This window comes from Dioscorea cayenensis, chromosome 6, assembly GCF_009730915.1.
Source record: "Dioscorea cayenensis subsp. rotundata cultivar TDr96_F1 chromosome 6, TDr96_F1_v2_PseudoChromosome.rev07_lg8_w22 25.fasta, whole genome shotgun sequence".
Classification (NCBI taxonomy): domain Eukaryota; kingdom Viridiplantae; phylum Streptophyta; class Magnoliopsida; order Dioscoreales; family Dioscoreaceae; genus Dioscorea; species Dioscorea cayenensis.
Window position 1 is genome coordinate 645,960 of NC_052476.1, and position 25,853 is coordinate 671,812.

The following is a 25,853-nucleotide window of genomic DNA, read 5'->3' on the forward strand; positions in this document are numbered from 1 at the left end:
TGTTATTTATGATAAAAAAATATTTTTAAAAAAATATTTGGTGAAATCAACATTTATTTTCTTAGAGATAAGAAATTATGAGTTACTAACACTAACTTATTTTCTTCATAAATATAAATATATAACAAATAAGGAAAGATTAAAAACAATTTATTCCTATAATAATTATGATAACTAATTAATTAGTTGGACTAAAGGTACATAGACAAGAATCTCAACTTTCCAAAAGAATATGAAAGTGAAAATTCCACAGAAACCACATAAATAATTTGACTATTTATAAGGGTTTTATCCGCAAAAATTCCTCTATAAAATTTAATTTCTTAATCCCCCTTAATTGATCGCAAAATCCGATCCCAGTCCCTGCCCTAGTCCCTGAGCAAGAGTTTATCCCGGCGGTGGTCGGTATCTTTTTCATCTAACCCCTTTGTAAATATAAAATTTACATTTCGATCCTTTTTATTATTCTATAATAAAATCCTCATCCCACGCTTCGCCGTCGAAAAAATTCCGAACACTTCTTCTAATCAGCAGCAGACTTCACCTTTTCCTTCTTTTTTCTTTTCCTTTTTCAATTCTCTTCGCTTCCGAGCCCCAATCCCTAAGAGATCCCTTGCTTTCGATCTCCTTCTCTTCTCTTTGGATTCTTGTAGCTTGTTGTCGTCCTTGCGTCGTCGATCAGCGATGGCGGCGGCGGCTGCGGCGGCGGCGGCAGCGCTGTGGAGGCCACAAGAAGTGGGATTGCAAGAGATCTGTGGGATTTTAGAGCAGCATATCTCTCCTGCTGCCGATCAGGCGCGGGTCTGGCAGCAACTACAGCAGTACAATCAGTTTCCGGATTTCAACAACTATCTTGCTTTCATCCTCGCCCACGCTGAGGTTTCCCTCTTTTGTTCATTGTACCCTTGTTTTTGATTTTATCTATGGTGTTTGGATCCAGCTTGTGTTGAATTCGTTTTTTTTTTTTATTTTTATTGGTTTTGGTTCATTAGGGATTTGGTGTGATTTGGTTTGATGATCTTTTTTTGTACCCTTTTATGTTTATAGATGATGTTCTTGTTTTTAGTTTTTTGTTTTTAATCTTAATTTTAATGCAAAGTTTATGCCTTTTGTTCAAGAAACATTGGGGGTTTGGAATTTGATTCTCGAGATGAGTTTTATGGGTTTTGTTATCGAGGTCACTCTTTCTGGTCTCATGTTTTTGAAATACGTGGAGCTTGGGATGGATTCTTTTGATTTTAATCTTTGAAATAGGATGTTTGATTCATTAGGGTTTTAGAGGGTGATTTTTTTGGAAGTTTGCAGTAGGATCTGGTTTTTGTCCAGATGCCTTATGATATAGTGTTATGTTTTTTGTCCCTGTAAACTGTGTTCTGATTTTCTCCTATCTTGATTTGTGCAGTGTTCAGAGTTGAAATATTGATCTTATATAATTTGTTCTATCTGTTGTGAAAATGCATGGAATAAGTGCTGATTTGTTGGTTTCGTGTGTCGTGTTAGTGAACTAAAAGCATGAGTGAAGCCATTTCATTCAATAATAATGTCTTTTTCTTGTCTATTCTCATTGGAACCCTTATCAGCTGCATTGGTGGCTTAAGGAATTTTCTCTAGTTAGTAATTCTCTAATGGATAATAAGATTTGTGCTGCTTTTTTAAATGCTGATAGGGCAAATCAGTGGAAATTAGGCAAGCTGCTGGTTTACTTTTGAAGAACAATCTGCGATCGGCTTTCAATTCCTTGTCTCCTACTTACCAACAATATATCAAGTCAGAGTTGCTTCCTTGTTTGGGAGCGGCAGATAAGACTATCAGATCTACTGTCGGAACAGTCATCAGTGTTGTTGTACAGCTGGGGAGAGTGCAAAGCTGGCCTGAGCTGTTACAAGCACTTGCCCATTGCTTGGACAGTAATGATTTGAATCATATGGAAGGTGCCATGGATGCTTTGTATAAGGTTTGTGATTTTCAATCCTGACAGCTTTATACATGGATTCTAAATTTAGTTTTGTTATGATCAGCTCATTTATTCTTTTGCCTTGTTATGGTCCTTATGGATAGTTATATTTCTCAATATTTCTTTTTGTTTTTCTCAATGTCGTTGTTTATTTGGCCATGCAACACTCCATTGAAAAAATTTGGCTTGGATTTTAACTGAATTCTGTACTCATTTTCTCTCCTATTGGTTAGCCATTTCGCAGACAAATATCAATGTTTTGTTTTTTGTCAATGCAACTATGGATAAGAGAGGGATTTCTACACTACCAATTGACAAGTAAAAATACTATCATGTTTACAAGTGTAGTCTATGGCCATCTTCTCATAGGCTCTGGACCATTTTGCCATCCTTATATGATTGTTGTGTTTATCCACCAATAAATGGTCATTGGAGTATTTTGACAATGGATTTGTACTCAAGCTTATTGTGCTAAATGTAATGAAGAATAGAATTGACTAGTTGTCATTGTCATCACAGATTTGTGAGGATATCCCCGAAGAACTTGATGTTGATGTTCCTGGGCTTCCTGAACGCCCAATAAATGTTTTCATGCCCAGATTATTGCAGGTAAGATTACTGCAGACAATATGATTTCTAAAATCCTATTTTATATTTTTTCTATTGATTCCAATCTTAATTGCCTTTTTATCTAATTGTTCAGTTTTTCCATTCTCCACATGCTGTGCTGAGGAAGCTTTCATTGGGTTCTATCAATCAATTTATTGTAATGATGCCAACAGTAAGTAATGCAAACAAAAATAATTTTTGTTGGTATGTACGAGGTTGGAAATTAAAAATAATGGTTTGATGATTTATGTAAATGTTTTTATCATGCAGGGTTTACTAGCGTCGATGGAACAATATCTTCAAGGTTTGTTTCATCTTGCTCATGACCCTAGTGCGGACGTGCGAAAATTGGTATGGCATTCTTTCGTTTTACCTGTAAACACTGCATATAATGGCTTACTCCCAGTTAGAATTTTTTGGTAAAAGGAACTGCTAATGTTATGTGAAATACAATTACCATTGGCCCGTTCTTCATAAATTCCAGGTGAAACACAACTAATAGGTGACTTGAGTTGGTTGATCATCAGTGATGATTGTAGCTGATCTATTCTATTTTAATACGTTGTCAAAGAGAATATGTTTTATTTAGATAGGTTATCAGGTTCATTGGGTTGCCATTTCAATCTGTTTTTTATAATCCTTTTGGGTGTTACCATTGATCAGTAAAAGTACTATATAATTTGAAATAGAATTTTCTGCTATTGGACTTGTACTTATTGTTTTTCTTTGATATGTAGGTTTGTGCTGCATTAGTGCAGCTAATTGAAGTTCGGCCGTCCTTCTTGGAGGTGGGTAGATAAAGCAAGTTCAGTCTTTTAATTAGATTTTTTTGCTGCTATTTTGTGATTTTCCTTTTATCGATGTTGTTTGTGAACCACTGCAATTTAGTTAATTTATCCACAATAATTGCTTTGTTGTGCCTTTGGTTCTAATTTTTTATTATGATGCTTTCAATGAGTCTTACTTTCTTTGGATGATTTGTCTCCTTTTGCAGCAACAATTAAGGAATGTAATTGAGTTTATTCTGCAAGCTAATAAAGATCCTGATGATGAAGTTTCTCTTGAAGCTTGTGAATTTTGGTATGCTTGATTTTTTGCTTGTTAACTTTTATTTTCTGTGATAGAAGTTTGGTAATTGTTGGTCATTAGCTGGTAATATCAACAATGCGAAATTCCAGGTCTGCATACTGCGATGGTTCTGTGTCTCCTGACGGATTAAGAGAGTTCCTGCCACGTCTCATCCCGGTATCTCTTGTCTTCACAGCAAAGTATTGCTCATTGCATGGTGTTATATTTAAATGAGTTTAATCTGCATGCCACACTCAATTTATACAGGTTTTGTTGTCTAACATGGCATATGCTGATGATGATGAGTCTCTTATTGATGCTGAGGTGAGTTCTGTTGATTCAGTTAATGTTTTATGTTTTTCAATTTTTATTCACTGTGTTTTGACCTACTGGTTTATGCAATTTTTTCTTGGTCATTCTTACAGGAAGATGAGTCTTTTCCAGACAGAGATCAGGTTTTGATCAGACAATTTAAAATGTTTTCAATAGTTTTTGGTGTCCTTTTCCTATTTGTTGTTCTATTCCCTTATTTTATAAATTTGTTTAAAATCTCTCTCTGCAGGATCTGAAGCCTCGATTTCATTCCTCACGATTCCATGGATCAGAGAACGGGGAGGATGATGTATGTTAGCAAGCCAAATTTTTTTTCCTCTGAATTGTGTGCCACTGTAGTTTCTCATTCTTCCCTTCATTTTTTATTGCCTATTCCCATAAGAGTTATTTCACTGATGTTCATTGTGATGTTTAACACAAATAATCATTGGAATTAAATCATCTGTCTGCTAATTTTTCTTGCCATCTTTGTTTTAAATCTGTTGTTTACAGGATGAAGATATTATCAATGTTTGGAATCTGCGAAAGTGCAGTGCTGCTGCTCTGGATGTCATCGCCAATGTTTTTGGAGATGAAATTCTTCCATCTCTTATGCCTTTGATTCAGGTTTGTATGTGTTAGCATATGTCATAATGAGGTTGGGCACTTGAACTGATGCCTTCTCTCCACTCTTTCTTAGGCCTCACACTGTAATTTGGTCTTTGACCATTCTCTAAGTCACAAGAGTTTCATATATGTGGATAAATTGCAGATGCGAGTGTGTGCATGTGTGCATGCATGAGTGTGTACTTACATATGTGGAACAGACATGATTACAATTCGCTCTTATTTTGGTGTTGATTTTTCCTTTGTGTTTTTCACAGTCCAATTTAGCAAATACAAGTGACACCACCTGGAAAGAAAGGGAAGCAGCTGTTCTAGCAATTGGTGCAATAGCAGAGGGATGCTTTGATGGCCTTCGTCCCCATCTGTCAGAGGTATTTGCCCCTTATTTTGTTTGATAGAATCCATACATGAATACTTTTACATAGTAAGTTCATTTGGATTTCTGAAAATGTTTGAAACTTGTAAATTTCACATAAACTTCATTCTTTAGTTTACGGATGGAATGACCATTATAAGGCTATCTAGTCGTGAACCTTAGGTATGAGATGTTGTTTATTTGGAGATATACTTTTTAATAGATGGCATGCTGAACACACCATTTTCTTCCTTATTAAGTTTATTTGGAGATATACTTTCCGATAGATGACATGCTGCACACACCATTCTCTTCCGTACTATCTTTAAATGTACCCATTAGTTTCATTAAATATAAAATGATTCTTTTTTGTTAAAAAGAAATTCTTCTTTGAAGTCTGAATGGTCCTTTTATTTGTGTATTGACCATCAGTTCCTGATACATTAGTCTGATTTTAAGCTACTGATATTTGGGGTATGGTTTTCGTCATCGTGAAACCATTTCCGTATGCATCGTTAGTTACTTTAAGTAAGCTGTTCCATTTGCAGATTGTTGCGTTCCTTATACCGCTTTTGGATGATAAGTTTCCACTTATTCGAAGTATCACCTGTTGGACTCTTTCTCGATATAGCAAGTTTATTGTTAAGGTAACTCCACTATCCATTTTATTGTTCTACATGTACTTGACTGCATGGTACTCTATCATATGGTTAGTTTAATGTTCGTAATTTTTATGACAGCATTTATTAATGATGCCATTTACTACCTGAGGTTTATTGGAAGGGAAAGATGATGCCCCAAAAGCCTGTTTTTTGTTCCTCACAATTGGAAAAATGATTAATGCAGGATGGGTTTCCTGTTTCCAAGTCACATATGGAACATCTATTCAATAATAATAATAATAATAATAATAATAATAATAATAATAATAATAATAATAATAATAATCACTAGCTAGCTATGTTTTTGTGTACATGATTGTTGATATACCTTTTTGTGTAAAATTCACTTGACACCTACATGATCTGAGGAAGCTCTCAATTTGGTAATTCAATTTGCCAAGTTGTCCCATAAATGTTTTACGAGATAGACTTTGATCAACTGATTATCTTTCCCTGTACCTATTACATGTGTCTTTTATATTTATGTTTATCCATTGACTAAATTACCTTTGCAATATGAGTTTCATTGTAAATGGAGGCGATGTATTTTGGTGAACGTAACATGACTCGTGTTGCATAATAATAATAATATGGATGCAATGTGTTTCGTTGAATGTAACATGACTTGTGTGTGATGATAATATGGGTGCCATGGTACTTTTGCATGTTAATCCGCTGATGTTGCATGAGTGCCTTATAAATAGAGTACCACCACAGTGAAATGACATGGCATCTTCATTGTCATTGGCATGCGATAATGGTAGGAGCATTGTTAAGAATGTGGATCCAAAATTTTGTGAGTAAATTAATAACAAATTGGAACTTGTGTATTAAATTCATATTGCTATTGCACTCTTCATCTTTTTGCCAATTCATTTTTTTTTAATTATTCCTGTAAAGCTGTTGCTAAAGATTCAAAGTAATGTTCCGTATAATGCTAAAGTCATGCTTGGCTCTCTGATGCTATAGTGCGCATGAATAATGTAGAACCTTTGAGCATCTAACTGATGCCATGATATCATTGACTTGTAATTGCTGCTATCTTTCAACACACACACACACACACACACACACACACACACACAAAGGGAAACTATTTACAACTAATTTTGTATAGATTTAACTATCGTTACATTTATATTATTTCCTCGAAATAGATAAAGATATTAGTGGATCATAGTTATTTATTCACCTTTATAGAATTAACAAATATGGGAAAACACTGTTTGTGCTAGATAACATCATCTTTATCATGTGGTTTCCTTCTGCCTATTCAACTTTGAGAAATAACCTTGGAGTGTAAGGTGACTTGGACTTGGCAGAAGTCATAAGTTGGTATTTTTTATACTAATATATGGATGGCTTAACCTAATGAGTTATTTATTTGGCGACATGGTTTTTATGATTAGTATAGGGATAGGTGATGTTAAAGAATGACCTGGATGTGTTTTTTTACTGTGTATTAGCACTGGGCATACACCTTGTACTACTCTCATATTTCCAATATTTGAACTTGTCAGGGTTTTGTATTTGTAAAGGGAGAAAGAAGTTTATGCCATTTTAATTATTTATCCTGGCTAATCTAGGGCATTGGTAGTCAAGAAGGTCATGAGCGATTTGATAAAGTTCTTATGGGTCTTCTCCGGAGAATATTGGACTCTAATAAAAGGGTTCAAGAAGCTTCTTGTTCAGCTTTTGCAACACTTGAAGAGGTTAGTACTGCCATTCCACGCATAGATGTTTGTTTGACTTTTCCTGCTGGGCTCATGCATGTGAATTTATTTGTTCTGCTTGCAGGAGGCTGCAGAAGAACTGGCACCACGCTTGGAAATCATTTTGCAGCATCTTTTGTGTGCTTATGGAAAATATCAGGTCTTTATACAAGTCCTTTATATCAGACATTTATATCCTGCTTAACAATATGCCTGGTAGAATTTGAGAGCTCTGATCATCATCGTTTTGCGTGTCAATGGTTTTTTCTTTTCTTGGCGTTTTATTATTGTCTCTTTCTTCTGCTAGAGACGCAACCTCCGAATTGTATATGATGCAATTGGCACTCTAGCGGACGCAGTTGGAGCGGAGCTTAATCAGGTATGGCATTTTAAAGTTCCAGCTCCTGTTTTTGTTGTTTCTTATCTTTTTGAGGTAATGACAAGGTATTTTCATTGCCAGCCGAAGTATCTCGACATTTTGATGCCTCCATTAATTGCGAAGTGGCAGCAACTTTCTAACTCTGACAAAGATCTCTTTCCACTGCTGGAGTGCTTTACCTCCATTGCACAGGTGCACCATTTATTTCGGTTGTGTTCCACATTTGTTAACTCTTCAAATAGAAAGTATTGATTTTTGTGAATTCTGCAATTAGCATAACTATTTTTCCCTTAAATTTCAAAGTTGCCATCTCATTGTTAGGCATTTAGATTCCTCAAGCACTTTATAACTATGTTAGATGTAATACATTGTTCATGCAATTTGCTCCAAGTGTGGAGAAGTGTGCATGCTGACCTATAAAAATTGCTACTGCAAAGCTTGTTGGCTACATGTTTATACTAGTACAAATCTTTAAATATCTAGTTATTAGTGTATTATTGAACTTATTGTTTTCTACTTGCTGATGTGCTCAACAACTTGGAATCTTAAACAGCATATTAAAGTGGCCAGGTATGGCTATGTCTTCTATGAGGTTTTGAAAGGTACATAAATAGAGTTTTCCTTTTTTTTTTTTTGGTGGACAAGCCACATACCCTATTTATGCCTCTACCATACATTGGAAGGTAGTCAAACCCTTGATTTATGGTAGAGGAGTCAATTGCCTTTACTGCTGGGCTATGGCGACGGTGGCTATTCATCTAATGTGGTTGTTGAATTTTTTTGCTTATTTAGTGATCTCTAATTGCTTTCCCATCCTCTTTAATGTGAACCCATGAATAAAACTGCTATTCTTCCAGTCCTAGAATATCTAGTGGAATCTAGAAGTGGGTTTTATTATGGAAAATAAAGAAACCAGATGACTTGCTTCTTATTTTGTAACTTAACATTTGTTGCTGCATACAGGCTTTAGGTCCTGGCTTTTCACAATTTGCTGAACCAGTATTCCAGAGGTGCATCAATATCATTCAGGCCCAACAGTTGGCAAAGGTTTTTTTCTTCTTAGTTCTCTGCTTTTGTATTGTTCTTTTCTCAATGGTTTATTGTTGGTGACTGGTTTGAATGGGTATGAGATTCGGCTGGTGCTTTTAAGTTAGTTTGTTTTATGGGATGTACTTATTTCTTATGGGAACACCTTGGCTTGGTGTTGTTTGTTTAAGATCCATGGTAGTTCATTTTTTTCTTTCTAGAAGTAGATCTTTTAGCTTGTTTTTGATGAAATTAAGGTTTATGAACCAGTCCTGAAGTATCCATAGTATTATCATCCTGCTCGTAACTAACTTGAAATAAATGTTTATTATCTCTGCTCTTGGTGATGCTAAGATATTAGTGTTCTTGCTGTAGTGGTGGTTTTCACGTTTTTAGTGGTCAGTTGTTTGAGTGTCGAGTTAAAAAAATGATCTGGTGCAAAGCGATGCTAATTAAGGGTAGAGTTGTGTCCTTGGATTGCTCAGTTCTATATGATTCAAATCGCAATATTGAAGTTAATGTATTTACCATAATCCTACATCCTTATCCTCCTTTTAAGGTCACTTGATGAGTCACTATGAGCAGTTTGTACTTTTCTATTGTTTTTTTTTATCATAAGCATCTGCAAAATCTTTATCCTGGCTCATTCAAACACTATTGCTTGTAGACTGGGCTATTTTCTTGGTTGTTGGCAGGGGCATGATGGTCCCAGTGGTGTGGTTTCATGGGCTTGGAATCTGTGTACATGCATATATTCATGTATCTGTTTGTGATGTTTTTCAACAATAGCGTTATGTGAGTTAAAGTTGGTGTGCCTTGGTGCATAGATAAAATTGTTTCCTGGCTATATATTTAGATCTCATCCTCCGCTTCCCTCCAGGTTCCCATAGTGTGTAATATGTGGATCACTCATGATTTTAAAAGATCATACATAGTGTGCTCATTTCTTCATAATTTATCTCCTATTTGCAGGTTGATCCTGCTGCAGCAGGTGTGCAGTATGATAAAGAGTTCATTGTTTGCTCCTTGGATTTGCTATCAGGACTTGCTGAAGGTCTTGGTGGTGGTATAGAGAGTCTGGTAAGTTTCGTTATCTTAGATCTGTACAAGTGTGCATGCGAAATAATTTTTTAAAATTTGGCACATGCCCTTCTTTTAGCTAATAGATTTATGATTGCTTTCTACATACATCAAGTTTTCCTGGTGATTAATGGCTAATAAGATTTTAAATTCCATTGCTTTTATCTTGTTGACGTTTAATTGAATCATCACAGACATGATTACTCAAATAATTTTTTACCATTATCTCTGTTTTTCATCTTTTGTTTAATTTGTTACTGAAAATCTCTTTTTTTTGTGCATGTGTTTGATTATTTACATCTTAAAATTTTATATTATTTTCTATCTTTATTGGTTTCTGATCGTTTGCTAGGTTGGATTTGTGTTTGTAGCATTTGCAAAATTTTCTAAAGAAGGCTGGTTTTATAGGTCGCACAAAGTAATTTGAGAGACTTGCTTTTGCAATGTTGCATGGATGATGCTGCTGATATTAGGCAAAGTGCTCTTGCACTTCTTGGAGACCTGGCAAGGGTGAGTCGAAGAAAAGTATCTTCAGCGCAAATGACTGGTTTTGAGTAGTTCCTTGTAGTTCATGTTCTTATTTGTTAATCACTAATTGCCAGGTCTGTCCGGTACATCTGAATCCTCGGCTGCCAGACTTTCTTCATGTTGCTGCTAAACAGCTGGTAGAAGATAACTCCAAATATAAGAATACTTTATTTTTTGAAAACTTCCAAATTTCTTACATAGCAATGGGTTTTGCAGAATCCATCTGCAGTGAAAGATGCTGTTTCAGTAGCAAATAATGCTTGCTGGGCCATTGGAGAATTGGCAATCAAGGTCAATACATATTGGTGTTCTCTTTATATTGGAGCTCCAGTTTCCTCTTTATGAATACTTTCTTTGCTTAGTCTGATTGTGCTGTTGATTTTTTTGAACTATTCAAGATATGATCATGTTGATTTTCCATTGTAATATTATGGTTGCTTTCATTTATAATTTTCCAATTTTGAAATGTTCTACCAAATTGTTCCTCATTCAGAAGTTTCCAATGCATGTATGCCTGTTGAACAAGATTCTGAAACGGTGCATAAATCATTAGTATTTTCCAGGATAAGGATAAAACATGGCTCTTCATGTAGCAGACATGGATAGTACACTATTTTCTTTCATGTTTGTGGGATCATTAAATTTCCCTATTTTGATCAGTATGAACTATTAAATTTCAGGTTCGTCGAGAAGTATCTCCTGTTGTGCTGACAGTTAGTTCATGTCTGATTCCAATCCTTAAAAATGCAGAGGTGAGCTAGATTGTCTCTAATCATTTTTCTGTAACTGGTATCTCACGGCTTAGTTTTCTCCCTTACTTGGACAGGGTCTTAACAAGTCACTTTTAGAGAACAGTGCCATCACTCTCGGAAGACTTAGCTGGGCTTGCCCTGAGCTTTTGGCCCCTCATATGGAACATTTCATGCAGCCTTGGTGCACTGCATTATCTATGTATGATAAATTTATCCTCCCCGACTCTTATGGTTAATGGAATGAATATTTATATTCAGTGGATCAAATGGCAATATATGCTTATCTATAGGATCTAAATTTTTGTTTAACTTCCTCTCTTAACATTACTTATTTATCCAGGATACGCGATGACTATGAGAAAGAGGATGCTTTCCGTGGACTTTGTGCTATGGTAACATTCTCTTGTGGTGTTTGCCTAAAATTTTTAGTCATTATGAACTTATTTATCCATAATTTTGGTGATACATAGGTTAACATTAATCCATCAGGTGCTATGAGCTCACTTGCTTACATGTGCAAAGCTATAGCAAGTTGGCATGTAAGAACCTCATATTTCAGACCATGCTTTCAGGCCTGGATAGCTAATGATTTTTTCCATCCCTTTTTCATCACTCCTGACTTGATATCTGCTCTGCCAGGAAATAAGAAGTGAGGATTTACACAATGAAGTTTGTCTTGTTTTAAATGGCTATAAACAGGTAAGGTCATACCTAGTTCAATATCTTCTTGTATTTGATAACAACTGTTTTGCAGGGTGCATAACTACCGTAAATGACATTGTTCATATGAAACAGATGCTCGGAAATGGACAATGGGAGCAATTCTTATTGACATTAGAACCTTCAGTGTTGCATAGGTTGTCAAGATATCAAGATTTTGAGCGTCAGTGAAAGATTATTTGTTCTATTTGGTGCCATGCATTTTCGCTCTATATGCGAGGATCCTTGGTTGAAGAGATCTACCATGGAGTTTGGAGCTTGGTCAAGTGTGAGATTTTTTTCAAGTACTTTAGCTTAGTCAACGACGCAGAAAAGTTTGTTATGATATTATCATGAGAAACAAAGAGATGCAGTCGGGTCCGAGCCCAGAAACACTTATCAGGAAAGGTTTCAATCCTACAACTATGTACTTATAGAAACTATTTTATGTCAGTGGGTTCCGTTTTTCTGTATTTCCACTGATTCCAGTTCATGGCTGGTGTGAAAAGTTATTTATAGTTATTGCAGTCATATTGTTTGATGAGTTTGTTTTGCTAGGGTTCTTGCTACTTTTTAGCCATGTCCCTCTAAACAAGAGTTATAGCCATTTTTTTTTTCACATAAGGATCATTCATTTGTTACAAGGTTTTACTTAAACAGTTGTATTGGTTATATATGTGGCATGATATTGGAATTATATGTTGTGCAGGCCTTGCTTCTTGTACTTTCTCTAGATGCAATTTTAAATTAGTTTAGGGGTTTTATTTTATATTTTAAAAAGTTATTGAGATGAATTGTTTTAATTCAGTAGCAATATCCGAGAACAAAAATAAAATGAAAATTCCCTCTTTTTCATAAAATCTAGGACCCATGAAAATCAATCGCATTGTTTGGTGCCAGTTAACGCAAATTATGTTGTGGTTTAGGTCTTGTCATTTCTTTTGTTTTTGTTTGAAATGGATTTTGAGCTAAATTTATTGTAACATTTTTTTTTATAAAGAAGTAGGTATTTTTTTTATACTGAAGTGGGGGAAGTGAGTAAATTTATAAAAACTTAATTCCCCTCACTTTCAAATATTTTTAAAATTTCTGTTCTAATCTCACTACCAGAAGTACCATAAATAATATCATTTTAACCCACGTTATGAAAGTGCCACTTTTCCTCACTTAAGGCAAGGCGTTATGGAAATGAGGAAATGATCCGTCTTCCTCTCACATTTTCTCATGAAATGAGGGTATTTTTTATTTAAAATAGGTTTTAAATTAAATTCATTTCAGTAATTTTTTAACCGGAAGTAAGAGAGTGAAGTGAGCTATTCACTTTCAAAGTTTTATTTAAATTTATAAATTCCATTGAATGTCAGAACTCTCTGGATTTTCACTTTCTTGAAATAAACGGGCGCGCTGGTCATTCATAAAACCTGAAATTGCCGGGTAATAAATGTTTCAAATTAGACAAGTAATGTAGAGGTAGTGCACAATCTGCCATCCGGTGTTCATATATTAAATATTCATCAGGAGAAATTAACCCAACATTTATCTCTCTTTATGCTCAACCACTTGGAAACCAATATTTGTTGTTTCATTGCCACCAATAAACCAGCAAGACTTGCTGGAGGAGCTTACCACCAAAAATTATTATGGTATGAAGCAACTGTTTTATCATCCATAGCATTTATATTTGTCTATATAATCAGACGAGCTAAGTATCACCATGCTCAAGCTCGTCTCAAATATATTATTTGAAAGCTCGAGCTTGGCTCGAGCTTGTTTGAGCTATTTTTTTTTTATGCTTGAGCTTGGCTCGCTGAAAATCTCAAAGAGCTCGAGCTCGGCTTGTTTAAGCTCAGGTTTGGATAATATATATATATATATATATAATATATATAAATAATTTAATATAGTTATTTAATTATATATTTTTATAATTAATATATAAATAATTTAATATTATATATATAAAGACTTTCGTTTTAGCTCATGAGCCTCACGAAATTGAAAGTATGTTTGGGCTCAAACTCGGCTTGACAACATAAACGAGCAGTTTCGAACTCGAACTTGCTCATGAAAAAAATCGAATCGAATTCGAAAGTCTTGACCAAGCTCGATCTCGAATAAACTTCACGTAGACTTGCTCATTTACACCCCTAACTATGTTCAATGGAATCCCCATCATTTATAGAATATATATAGCACTTCACCTTGAGTGAATGATAACATGATAGTGCATTGATGAAGCACAGAAAAGCCCATCCATGTAAGTTTTATTATGAAGCAAATAGGAATATAATTATATATATAAAATCATTAGAAAAGTAGGAAATTGATGAGATACATAGTATGTCCACTAGCCATAAGTATTGACTGGATAACAAGAACTGACAGTAAGATATTAAAAGAATATAAATAAGAGAGATGCTAATAAGGTGATGTGCAAAGCTTCCAAAAGTTAACATATGATGAACAGGGGATGATATAGATAAAAAATAAAATAACATAGATCATTCCTTTTTGAATGATTATGAGCAGGAGATAGCACCCATTCCATTCACTGTTAGAAAGTCAATTTCTAATTAATAATAGTTCATGTTTCATTGTTATCAATTGCTATCAATAAAATCAAAGACTCAATAAAAATCAATCTGCACGTATGGTGCCAATTCTGCCACTAATAACACAAACCCAATTTATTTTGTGGTCCTTTACATACTAACTTCTAAAAAATTGAAATCATTAAATGTTGTCAAACCATAACAAAGAAAAAAAATAAAAATAAAAATAATTTAGAGAGGTGCACAATTCAATGCTCATTCCATAAAAGTATCTCCACTGAATTCATTGATACCTTTTATTTATTCTTTCTCTTATCAAATTGCTCAGCATGAATTAATGGATCTCTTCATTAAAAGAATTATTTACCTTTTTTATTTATTTAGCTGTGCACAACCACCTAGAAACCATTATTGGTTATTTCTTACCAACATTAAAGAACATTATTGCATTTAACGTGCCACACATGGATAAGGATGCCTATTGCCTACCAGTCTTCCAAATATATAATAATAATAATAATAATAATAATAATAATAATAATAATTTACTGAATTTTGATATAATGATATGGAGAGAAATCATGATGAAAAAATAGAGTAGGGAATACGTGGTTATAAAAAGATGGTAACGTGTGATAGTTGGGGTCACTGTCCCCTGGTCAATACTTTCTTGTGACTCTTTGCAGCTTTTTTTTTAAATTTTTTTTTAATTTTTAATTTTTTGCTTATTGCGTGGGAAAAGGATGGAAAACTGTATGAAAATTAATATTTTTAATTACAGCAATACCCTTGTTAATTACAACAATACCTGTGTGTTTTTCTCGCTTATTTGTTTCTTTTTTTTTTTTCTTGTATCCTCTTTGTTGTTTTTCTCTATGTAACTCTTTTTTGCTGCAATAAATTAATGTTTTATTTATTTTTAATAAATAAATAAATAAATAAAAATTATAATTTAATTTACAATAAAAGCTAAAAGCTTTTCCATATTTTTAAAAATGTCTTGACATTAATTATAAACTAGTAAAGATATCATAATTTTCCTCTTTTTGTTTTATTTGTGAACTTGGTCTTGACCATATTTAATATGTTTAATATATATGTAATAATTAAATTTATAATAAATAAAAAATTATAAATAAATTAATAAAGAGGCATAAGTGTTAATAATGGTATTATTGTAATTAAATGGCAATGATTGGGCGATTAGTTTGGGCAGTGTTCTTTATACTCTTTTTCTCTTCGCGCTCGAAGCCTCGTTCGCAGCAACAGCGAGCGGGGCTGTAGAGAGTGTTCCATTCTCTCCTTTTGAATCCTCGAAAGCTACGCATCCATCTCTTCTTTTCTCCTCTGATTCGTGATCTCTCGCCGTTTCTCTCTGTTTCGATCCCTAATTTTGCTCTCATCTCTCTCCCAATCGTTTTTTTTCCTTTTGATTCGGCTGCTTTCAGTGGAGGAGAACCGGATTTAGAGTTGGAGTTTATGGGAGGTGGATGTTTAGGTGTTTTTCGGATGTTTCGTGGTGTTTGATTGAGCTTTGTCTCTGTTTCTTCTGGTATGGATTCGAATTTTTGTTTCCCTTTTCATCTTCGTATAAAATTGTAATTTTTTTTTTCGCTATTTCAAAGGTGATGTTCAGAACGATCTTTCGATTTGTTGTGTTTTCGGTTTGAGAAATTAAGTTGAATTGATGGTGTTTTATGGGGAGAACTTTAATGTAGCATTCGGAGTTTAGGATCATTCGCGATCGTGTTCTCCTTTTTTTTTTCCAAATTTTGGATTTGAGGAATAATTTTCATTCATCTTAGTTTTTTTATTAAAATTTGCATTTTAAACTATTTTCTGGAATGACTTTTATTAGTGATTTCTCTATTGCTCAAATCCTCTTATTGATCTTGCTTGTATGAATTTTTACTCACTTTTCAGTTTCAGTCCTGCTATTTTTTTAATTGCAAATTTCAAATTTTATGTGACAAAATTTGTATCTTTGATCTTTTCAAATTTCAATGATGGAAAAAATAGTTTAGTTTGCAATAAATTTTTGTACTTTTTGCTCTTTAGACTATTTCGACAAAGCATTCATTGTTCTTATCTAACAAGTTCGCATAATTTAGGAGAAATCCTTCAACTGAAAGAGTTTCATTTCATGATCTGCAGGCCTTGACGAATCTTATTGGTGCATAGCATCTGTGCTTCAAGTTGAGAATTTTGCCCCATGTCGGTGATACTACTATTATTATTATTATGAGTGGCAGTAGAGTGGAGGTGATTGAAAGCAGGAGGTGCTCAAGGCTCTTTGTTGGTTCTTCCACTCCTGGCCGTTCTCCAAACAATCGGAAATCCAACACAAAAATGGCGCTGACTTCTCCTGCTCATCAACAATCTAGTGCTTCTGGGGGTTTGGGACCATTCACCGGTCTTGTAATATGTGTAACTGGGCTGTCTAAAGGTAATTGCCCCCCTTTTTGGTATAAAACTCATCTTGTGCTATTTAGATTATAGGTTCTAGAGCTTGAATTTTCATTGGTGTTATAGCTTTATATTTTATTGGAAACAATATGTATTTTATGTGTTTGGCTGGTTAAGAATTTGTGATTGTAGCTTTCTGCTTCTTTATACTATTGATAACAGAAGCAAGGAATCAAGTCATGGCTGCAACTGAAAGGCTAGGCGGACAATACAGTGCAAGTTTGCATCCTCACTGTACTCATCTTGTGGTCCAGATATCCTATTTTAGCTTAAGTTTTATTGGTTTCTAGATTTCTTGAAGTTGGATTTATATACTCAATGATCCCGTGAACTTTTCTTTCATATATATTATAACTGTAAATTATTCTGCAAAAGTTGGGTCTTTGACATTCCTACAGCTTTGATGGGCGTAAATTTGAACATGCTTTGAAGCATGGATCAAGGAATGGCCTCTTGATTGTGTCATTGGGCTGGTTTGTAGATAGTGTCAGAAGGAATGGTGAGCGTTAAACATGCCTCCTACTATTTCAAATTGGTATTAGGATTGGTTGTCTTTTTCTATAACCGCTGTCAGTAATATAAAGTGTATTGGTTTTCTCAGTGAGATTAAGTGAGTCTCTTTATAGTGTTAGAAGTGTTGAAGAAAATGGTTTGCCATTAAGGGAATTGAGCCGGCTTGTTGGATACACGAGTGCTGAAAATTCATGCCTTCCTGTAGTGGACTTTGGTAATACCAAACCTTCCAACACAGCATTGCAAGCACATTTGCAGACACCTAGAAAAGAAGTTAACAGCACTGAACCTGTTCTTTCTAAAGCGTGCATCTATATTGACCCAAATATTTCCAGTGAAATGAATAAGAAGGTTGTTGATGCTGCTGCAAGAGAAGGTGCGAACTTTTTGAACCATTGGTTTGCTGGTTGTCATGCTACTCATGTTGTTTGTGAAGGACTTTCTGTCCAGAGATATATGGGCCATGCGAGTAACCTTATAACTGTGAGTGCTTAATTATCATATATTTGTATTATTCCAATATGATCTTCTTTATTGCATACTCTGAAGTGGTTATCACGGCCCTCCTATTTTGAAATGTATCAGCCAGTGTGGATCTTAAAAACAGTACAAGAAAAACATCTGCAGCGGCTTGTGCACTTATCCTGTGATCTAGCTCGTCAGATTTCCCTGCTTCTGGAAAATGCTCAGATTAATCATCCTGGACAGGTACTTCCAAGTTTTCACCTTTGAATCTTTGATAGCATCTTGTTTATATCAGCGTTGTGTATTTCCAGTATTATTCATCTTCTTCCAGACTATTGTGATTATTCACTGTAATATCCTTTTGTCTGGTCAATCCCTTGCAGGATATGGATAGACTTGCTACAATTACAAATACCACATCTCCTACATGCCAAGGCACTAAAGATAGCCTTATTGAGAGACAGAAAATAATAGATATGGCCAAACAAGGGGTGAGAAGTCGCCGCAATCGCCGCATGCAAGTAAGTTTATCTACCATGTGGTAGCTTTCTGACTACATTCATCATTAATGAAGGATAATTGAATGTTTTCGTTCTAATTGCCAGTTATGTCAAGTACCACTTCATCCCTTCACTCCAAGCAGCATTTTGGATTCCATATGCTGGTCGGTGTCTGAACCGACAACATCTGCATGCATCTACACAGAGTCCTCTGAAACAGAAGAGTCAAGCATAAAACATTCACCTGTTTTTCTTGACGCGAGAGATGATGACAATGATGATTCAAGGAACTCCAATACTTCATTTGACAACTTCTCACGCCCGCTTAGAGAAAGGTTCTTGAACAATTTTTCCTTGGCGTAGTTCATTATATCTTGCACTAATGTTTGCTCTCTTAAATCATGCGGTGACAGTGATAAGAGGGAGGTGATCTTCAAGAGCCATTTTCTTACTATTCTTTTTCCTGTCGATCGATTTGGTGAACTGGGACCTTCGGCAAGAACATTCTTCAGTGACAGTGGTTTTACCTGTATACAGGTTCTGGATATGATTTACAATTTTTATCAGGTATGTGCTTCAAGAATAGAGTTTCCTTCTATTCTTTGTAGTTTTTACTAAAACATTATTGGCAGAAAAGAGAATTTATCGAAAAACTTGGGATTCAGGAGAACATGTCTGCCGATGAAATTGCTGCAGCAATTCACACAGATTCGAGGCATGCAGACCGGCTCCGTTCAATGTATGCCAGCAAAGAATCTATTGATCAAGATGTTGTGCCCTTTAAGAGAATAGACTTCCTGGGAAGTCGAAGAAATTTAGAATCACTAAAGCGAGCTGGTGGTGAAAATAACGGCAATGTATATGAATTGTTGATCAGAGCTTGATATCTTCCCATAAATTGTTGGAATATTTAGCTTTGTTCATGTTGCTGTTGTATGCTAATTTTGCAACTTATACACGTGTACTGAATCATGTTTGAATCTTTAAGTGAAAATTTTATGGCTTGTTACAGTGTACTGATAGATTCTTCATGAACTCCATTTTAAACATGAAGTTTAGTACCTTAATCTTCTAAATAACTATTAAATCCCTCTGAATTTTTCAATCTCCTTTTGGTCCCCTTTTTGAACAAAGTTATTTATTAGTCCCCATTAATATCAAATCCTAACTATCCTTTTTCATATAATAATTTCTTAAAAATAAATGAAAGAAAGTTTTCAAAAGTTCAGGTATTTTTTAGGCATGTATAAATTTTTAGGGAGCATCTGGTTCTTTCCACTGTTAAATTTGGTTACCATGTTTGACTATTAAATCATACATCATAAACAAGAATAACTGATTTCTCAAGCACAAACAAGATTAATAAACTAGAGTTAATGCTGAAGGAGCTCACAGGACAAAAGAATTATAAACCACATGCCTTTTAAAAAGAACAAAATTGGCATGATTAAGTCTAGACGATGATCGAAAAGAGCAATGCCGGCAACATTCTTATTGCTGCCTTGTCTTCTTCACTGGATTTTGTCGAGTTCCAGAAGTGTGAGCTTTGGATGATGATAAGTCTCCTTCAGTCTCTTTCCTCTTCTTATTAGCAAATTCGGCAAAAGATGGTATTGGAGGAAGCTCTACCTTTTCTTTTGATATTTTCATCAGTTGCGGTAATTGACAAGAAAGTTGAACTTGTGCAGTTGATTCTGTCTTTTCGTTTGTGGTTTCTGGCAGCATTTGCTCTTGATCAACAAGACGCGATGAAGAACTACGAGAAGAGTTTGGTTCACTCTGATTGTCCGCTAATGAAGAATTGGCGATAAGCCGGTGGCTTATCTGTTCTTGAGTCGCAGAAGAAAGCCATCTGATTGTTGCAGCCATCTGTGAGTTATAAAATGTTTTGCCAACTTTCCCATATCTTTTGAAGCATTCCATCTCAAGGAAGCTAGCAGAGACCTCAGGATCAAGCCTGCACATCAAAGTCGAATGTTTCGCCAAATGATGTATTAGTTTTATTCATTCCAAGCCTATTTTAAAACTATAGAATTCTTCCTTAAAATGATATGCTTAGGTTGATGGCCAAGTCATGAATGTTCAACAACTATGAAATATGTGAGAATGTATTAAGGTACGTAAAAAAAAAAATCAATAGGGTGAAACGGGGAAGATGCTTACAATAGATTTACAAATCGTTGACGAGCCTGTTCCAAAGCGGTCAGCAATCTCATCTTGCTCGCTTCTCTCAATGCTTCAGATACAGCATTTTTGTCGGAGAAACCACTTTTCTGACATTTTACCAAATAGTTTTGATCATAGGTTGATGCCTGATGCATAACTATAACAGTGCAAAATTACTGCTGCTCTAATAACCATAAACTAACTACTAATATCCCAACGGATCTAGAAGCCGAATTTCACCATCTCTAATTGATTAAAAAAAAAAAATCTTTTTCCTGCGAACAAATAATGCTGCAGTACAGCAGTACCTGTTTGTTTGTATCCCCATTTCGATAATAAAGTTCTTCGGCACGCTGCAAAATTTCAATCTTTTCATCCAATCCGACTTTTGATGACAGTTTTGATCTGGACAAACCGCTTTGCAGCTCCACTTCATCTGTAATTTAAGAAGTTTATTGCTTACACAGGTAACATTATGTCTAATAATTCTCAATAAATCATGGCTAAGAGAATTACCATCAGAAGCTGATATATCTTCATCAGATAAACTTGCCTCATCATCTCTATTCCAAAATTCTGAGTCATGGCGTTCTAAATTGGTGCTTGATAAACTGGGAAACAGAATTATGAGTCACCAAACATGCAATACCAAATAACAGAACGTCAAAGATCAAATGAGACCTTGAGATTGCTCAAAAAGCAGGTTAATTACATCTGGAAACAAGTTGAAAAATAAGAAATGCAATAAAGCTATAAATGAAACCAAAATATCTGATAAGAGGTCAGGCACTGTGTAATAGGATAAAAGCGTAAATACAACAGAGATACTCTCAAACAACCATGGCAAGATTTTGGTGAGATGACCAAAATAGCATTAAGAAACAGCCTTGGACTCTATACACAAAGCAATACCTCATAAATATAGGAGAGGGTCCTCCCCTCCTAGAAATGTTTTGAATACGACCAAGTTCTTCCAAGCGTTGAGATACTTGATTTGGATGTTTGCATGCATCACATGATTTTTGACAAAATGATGTTGACACCTGTTCAGAAGATGAAGCCAATTGTGAGTTATCTCAAGGGAAAAGAATTGTGCCAGACCAAGCTCTCAACTGAAATATAAAAACTCAAGCAGAACTTTCGCTGTACCTGTTCTCCAAAACTCTGGAGTATCTTTTTCCTCCGACAGCCAGGACTTGCACAATACTCCACCATCTGCATGTATTCTGGATTCAATATTTTCTAACAGCAGATTTCGTTCCTTAATATTTAGCTTAAAAGACAAAAACACCTGACTGAAGTCAGCAAGAGACTTTTTCAGCAAATCATCTGAGGAAGATGATGCTTGTGACTTTTTACCACCAGCATTGCGCAAAATGAATTCCTGTCACATGAAACATATATCCTCTTGTTAGTGTTTGCAATTTCTGAAACAGTGAATTTGCAACATAACCACCATTTTTTTGCGATCATCCAATCCATAATACAACAAACTCCTTGAAGGCAACAGATCACGACCAGCTCTTCCAGATTCTTGATAGAAGCCTTCCATTGATTTTGGGATATTCATATGGCAAACAAATCGAACATCTTTTCTATCTATGCCCTGAAATTATGAATTCCATGGATCTGCATTAGTGAAATTATTCCAGAGCAATGTTTTCTCAAAGTCGTTAGCAGTTAAAGCATTGCTGAAATTTGGACATGGTGTTGTCATACCATCCTGTAACAACAGCAGGAATTGCGCAATGTCCGTGAACGAATCCAAATCACCCGGAAAAGTAAAGCAAATGACAACCAATTATCATGATTAGCAACATAAAACCACACAAACTTTATGTTCAAGAATCTAAAAATAAACTACAATGATATTCTGCTTAAGTGATAAAGTACATTTAAGCTGGTCAGATTCCAGTCTTTAAATCTGAAAACAGTACTTGTTTGCATGAAACTAGTTAAAAATTGGAAATTCATAATGAATTGTGTATCAAAAGCATTGGATGTGGAATGATACCCAAAAGCTATTGTTGCCACAACAACTTGTATCCTTGAAGAAAGCCAATCATCTAAAACTGCGGTGCGCAACTTACTATTCAACCCTGCATGATAAGCTGACAAGAAAAACAAATAAGGATTTGAGACAACATAAGAAATATTCAAGAAACAATAGCGAAAATTGGAGAATAAATTTGTATAAATTTTCTTACCAGCTGAAGAAATACCAGCCTTGAGAAGATGATTAGACAAAACATCACAAGTAGAACGTTCAAGACAATACACAATGGCACAAACTCCTCCAAGTGACTTGAGTAGATTGGACAAATCAGTGTAAACATCTTTTAGGAGATCTTTGTACCGAACTGCATCCAGAGATCACCAATCATGAAAGTTATTAACAGGCACCTGCTACTTGGTAAGTATGACACTACAAATCCATCTAAATATCATTTAGAAGGTCAGTTCATGTCTTATAATTCATTTCTGATAATTCAAAATTCATAGCTGCTGCATCGCATGAGAAACTACTGAAAAGAAGATGGCTGCTGAGTGGAACAAACTTCTTTCACATATTAAGTCTTAACCCTGTAAGTGAAAGCATGCTACTAGGATAAGGCAAAAAACTGAAACGTTATCACTTCTGAAAACTTCATACATAGTCTATCTGTGAATTTATTGATTGGATGGTGTTCATGTATACTTCACCTTCATAATATATATTTGGTCGATTGAAGGAAGTCCTGAGAATTAATGGCTGCTGCAAGCACAGTGACTGTATGACATCCTTCTCAACCCTGCATTACACATCAAAGTACAAATGTAAATGTCAGGCTGTCAGAAACATGACTGTGGTTTCTTAGCTTAAATTACATGAGATTATCTTTATAGCTTTTGCTTTTTTGGTGGTCATTATTGTTGTTCTCGAGATCAGGGTTGATACAAAAATCACAAGCATAACTAAAAGAAAGCTTCTGAATCCTGAAGAAATGATTCACATAAGAAACTTCATATTAATGCCATAAGTTGGAAAGTTGTCCTGTGGAAGGAAGAAGATAGACATAGCTTACTTTGGAACAGCTGTAGCTGTCAACGCTAATATGGGAACATCTGAATAGTGATTTCTCAGTGAGGATAATTTCCGGTAGCTAGATCTGTTGTGCAAGTAATAGGATTTAGTGTTTTTCTGCTGATGAGATGGTACATCTTCATAGCTTACCTGAAATCATGCCCCCAAGTCGATATGCAATGAGCCTAAAACATAAGATAAACACTTTACAACCTTTTCAAGTATATCTTGTTAAAAAATAAAATAAAATAAATAAATAAACCTATTTGTATGCCAAATTTATGAACCGAATAAACAGATACATACCTCATCAATAGCAAATAAATTAAGAAGGCCTCTCTTATGAAGCATGGTGAGTTTTGCTTTAAATCCAGATGTTGCAACCAACTCTGGAGTCACATACAATAACCTGGTGGATGGTCTACCACGATTCAGGTCTTCATGGATCTGGGAAAATTGAAACAAAATCTAAATCCTAGAATAATAGTAATATATTACCACTGAATTACCACATGCCTACTGTGGTAATTAAAATCTAGTCCTTCCAAGTAGGAAAGAGATAAGTGAAGAACACACAAGTTGACTGTTGTAGTAACACAAAATACCAACACTCACCTTCTCTTTAATATGGGGAAGCTGTGTTGATGAAAGAAAATCTGCACAAATCCCTCTCTCTTTTAGCATTTTCACTTGATTTTCCTATCATGAACAAAATATCACAATCAAACAAAAGAAGACTGATTGACTGACTACAAGAAGATAATGATGAGTATCACCGCATATAAAAGATTGTATGCTTACCATCAATGCTGGTCAGAAATTCGAATTTCAGAATTGCAAACTGTCAGTACTCATAACGAAAAGAGCACATATCAACTCTGATAACAATCAACTAGCTTGTGAATCATAAAATAAGTTTAGCATTCACCAATCAAGGGGGAGACCACAAGAACAATTCCAGGCTTTGCTAATGCAGGAATCTGATAGCACATTGATTTTCCTCCTCCAGTAGGCATAAGACAAAAACAATCTTTTCCTACAACATAAGAAAAAAAAAACTATTTTGATCCCAAAAAAAGTTTTGTCCAATACAGTAAGAGATGGGGTAAAAGATGGAAAACCATTCAGAACGGCTTCAATGGCCTCCAATTGCTTTCCTCGAAACTCAGAATGCCCAAAATGTTGTTTCAGAAGGTTTTCCAAATATTCCTTTCCAAATGTCTGCTTTTCAGTTCGATTACTTGTTACCACAGGGAGAATAGATTTCTCCATTGCTAACTGGAATCAAAGTACCCACCTGCTGAAGTTTCAAACATTACTAAATTGTTGAAGTTCCAATCAGGAAAGAACTACCGCAAAATAGTTTATCTTCAGCATCAATAACCCTTCCACATTACTAGAAATCCACATGAAAATCAAAGATTCACATTCACATCTCTAGGTTCATGATTCATGGAAAATTCACAAAAAATCGGAATTATATCTTAAAAAATCAAAGATTTAATTGACAAATATACCTAAACAAAGAAAAAAAAATTTAACAAAATTCACGGTGGATGAGATGACAAATGAACAAAATCCATGAATCATGAGTTGAAGAAATAGAAAAAGAATCAATAATAACTCACCTTGCTTGTTAGATCTCTAATAAAGAAGCTCGATTCCAATTGAAATCGCCGAGAAGAGAGAACCCTAGGAGAAAAGGGAACACGAGAGGAGATTCCCGCGAGAATGAAGGACAAGAAGGTGAATATAGTTATCTGGGAAGGATAGTTTCGTCAAATCATAATTTAAATAAATTAAATTAAAGAAAATTGGATGACCGTTCATCTTTGAGTGGAACGGCTGATATTGACTTACAATGATATGCACCCATGCTTGAATCTAGACCGTCGATCTCTAAGATGGAGATTGATCAAGGGCTTATATCCATTTTCTCATATATATATATAATTAAACCAGGAAACGGCTTTGCAATTTTTATTTGGTAGATGATAAATGCTTATTTATTATTAAATTTAAATAAAAGGAAGGAACTTTAAGGATATATTTATGATTCAAATGGTTGAATGAATGAGTCGATTACGTAATACTGCGAACGCTTTGGATCACTTGTCGGAAAAATATATTCAGGGTATTACTTTTGAGTTCTGATGAGATTTTTTTCTACGAGTAATCTTGTTGAGAAACCCCAAGTGGAAAGAATAAGGACCTAAGTGTAAAAGTTTTTAAAAGATTTTGGGTTAAAGAATAAATGAAAAGGATGGATATGAAATGTTTATGGAAACCAAGGACTGAAAGGTAAGATGGAGGGATCTTTTTGAAATGTTGTGTTATAATCTAGGGACCATTGGATAATTTGAA

At 34.8% G+C, this 25,853-nt stretch overlaps 3 protein-coding genes across 7 annotated transcripts; 2 read left to right on the plus strand and 1 right to left on the minus strand.

Moving 5' to 3' along the window:
• Positions 1 to 485: 485 nt before the first annotated feature.
• LOC120263400 (transportin-1) lies at positions 486 to 12,098 on the plus strand. The gene is made up of 29 exons (XM_039271286.1): positions 486 to 879; positions 1,667 to 1,954; positions 2,474 to 2,563; positions 2,658 to 2,735; positions 2,834 to 2,914; positions 3,301 to 3,351; positions 3,558 to 3,643; positions 3,742 to 3,808; positions 3,899 to 3,955; positions 4,057 to 4,086; positions 4,194 to 4,253; positions 4,457 to 4,570; positions 4,828 to 4,941; positions 5,474 to 5,572; positions 7,174 to 7,299; positions 7,385 to 7,459; positions 7,607 to 7,678; positions 7,760 to 7,870; positions 8,642 to 8,725; positions 9,677 to 9,784; positions 10,193 to 10,294; positions 10,387 to 10,449; positions 10,529 to 10,603; positions 10,993 to 11,064; positions 11,139 to 11,263; positions 11,405 to 11,456; positions 11,535 to 11,603; positions 11,704 to 11,763; positions 11,860 to 12,098. The coding sequence occupies exons 1-29, from the start codon at positions 685 to 687 to the stop codon at positions 11,953 to 11,955; spliced, it is 2,700 nt and encodes an 899-aa protein (XP_039127220.1). The 5' UTR covers positions 486 to 684; the 3' UTR covers positions 11,956 to 12,098.
• A 3,467-nt stretch (positions 12,099 to 15,565) lies between these two features.
• On the plus strand, positions 15,566 to 19,276 carry LOC120263822. 2 transcript variants are annotated; one of them, XM_039271799.1, is made up of 10 exons: positions 15,566 to 15,867; positions 16,470 to 16,761; positions 16,944 to 17,035; positions 17,178 to 17,280; positions 17,383 to 17,777; positions 17,880 to 18,002; positions 18,143 to 18,280; positions 18,365 to 18,594; positions 18,673 to 18,826; positions 18,892 to 19,276. In XM_039271799.1, the coding sequence occupies exons 2-10, from the start codon at positions 16,557 to 16,559 to the stop codon at positions 19,141 to 19,143; spliced, it is 1,692 nt and encodes a 563-aa protein (XP_039127733.1). In that variant the 5' UTR covers positions 15,566 to 15,867; positions 16,470 to 16,556; the 3' UTR covers positions 19,144 to 19,276. The 2 variants fall into 2 exon arrangements, with proteins under 2 accessions (XP_039127733.1, XP_039127734.1); XM_039271800.1 differs by having other exon boundaries at positions 18,925 to 19,276.
• A 255-nt stretch (positions 19,277 to 19,531) lies between these two features.
• Positions 19,532 to 25,220, minus strand: LOC120263793 (ATP-dependent DNA helicase Q-like 3). 4 transcript variants are annotated; one of them, XM_039271769.1, is made up of 20 exons: positions 25,118 to 25,220; positions 24,611 to 24,786; positions 24,418 to 24,525; positions 24,291 to 24,298; positions 24,105 to 24,188; positions 23,796 to 23,936; positions 23,640 to 23,674; positions 23,491 to 23,574; positions 23,129 to 23,217; positions 22,633 to 22,785; positions 22,440 to 22,536; positions 22,145 to 22,148; positions 21,882 to 22,031; positions 21,717 to 21,809; positions 21,575 to 21,640; positions 21,338 to 21,468; positions 20,942 to 21,036; positions 20,734 to 20,861; positions 20,423 to 20,532; positions 19,532 to 20,216 (listed from the first exon to the last, which is right to left on the minus strand). In XM_039271769.1, exons 2-20 carry the CDS (start codon positions 24,759 to 24,761, stop codon positions 19,751 to 19,753), a joined length of 2,193 nt encoding a protein of 730 aa, XP_039127703.1. In that variant the 5' UTR covers positions 24,762 to 24,786; positions 25,118 to 25,220; the 3' UTR covers positions 19,532 to 19,750. The 4 variants fall into 4 exon arrangements, with proteins under 4 accessions (XP_039127703.1, XP_039127704.1, XP_039127705.1 ...); XM_039271770.1 differs by having other exon boundaries at positions 24,611 to 24,789; positions 25,118 to 25,219; XM_039271772.1 differs by lacking the exon at positions 19,532 to 20,216 and having other exon boundaries at positions 20,500 to 20,582.
• Positions 25,221 to 25,853: the final 633 nt, after the last annotated feature.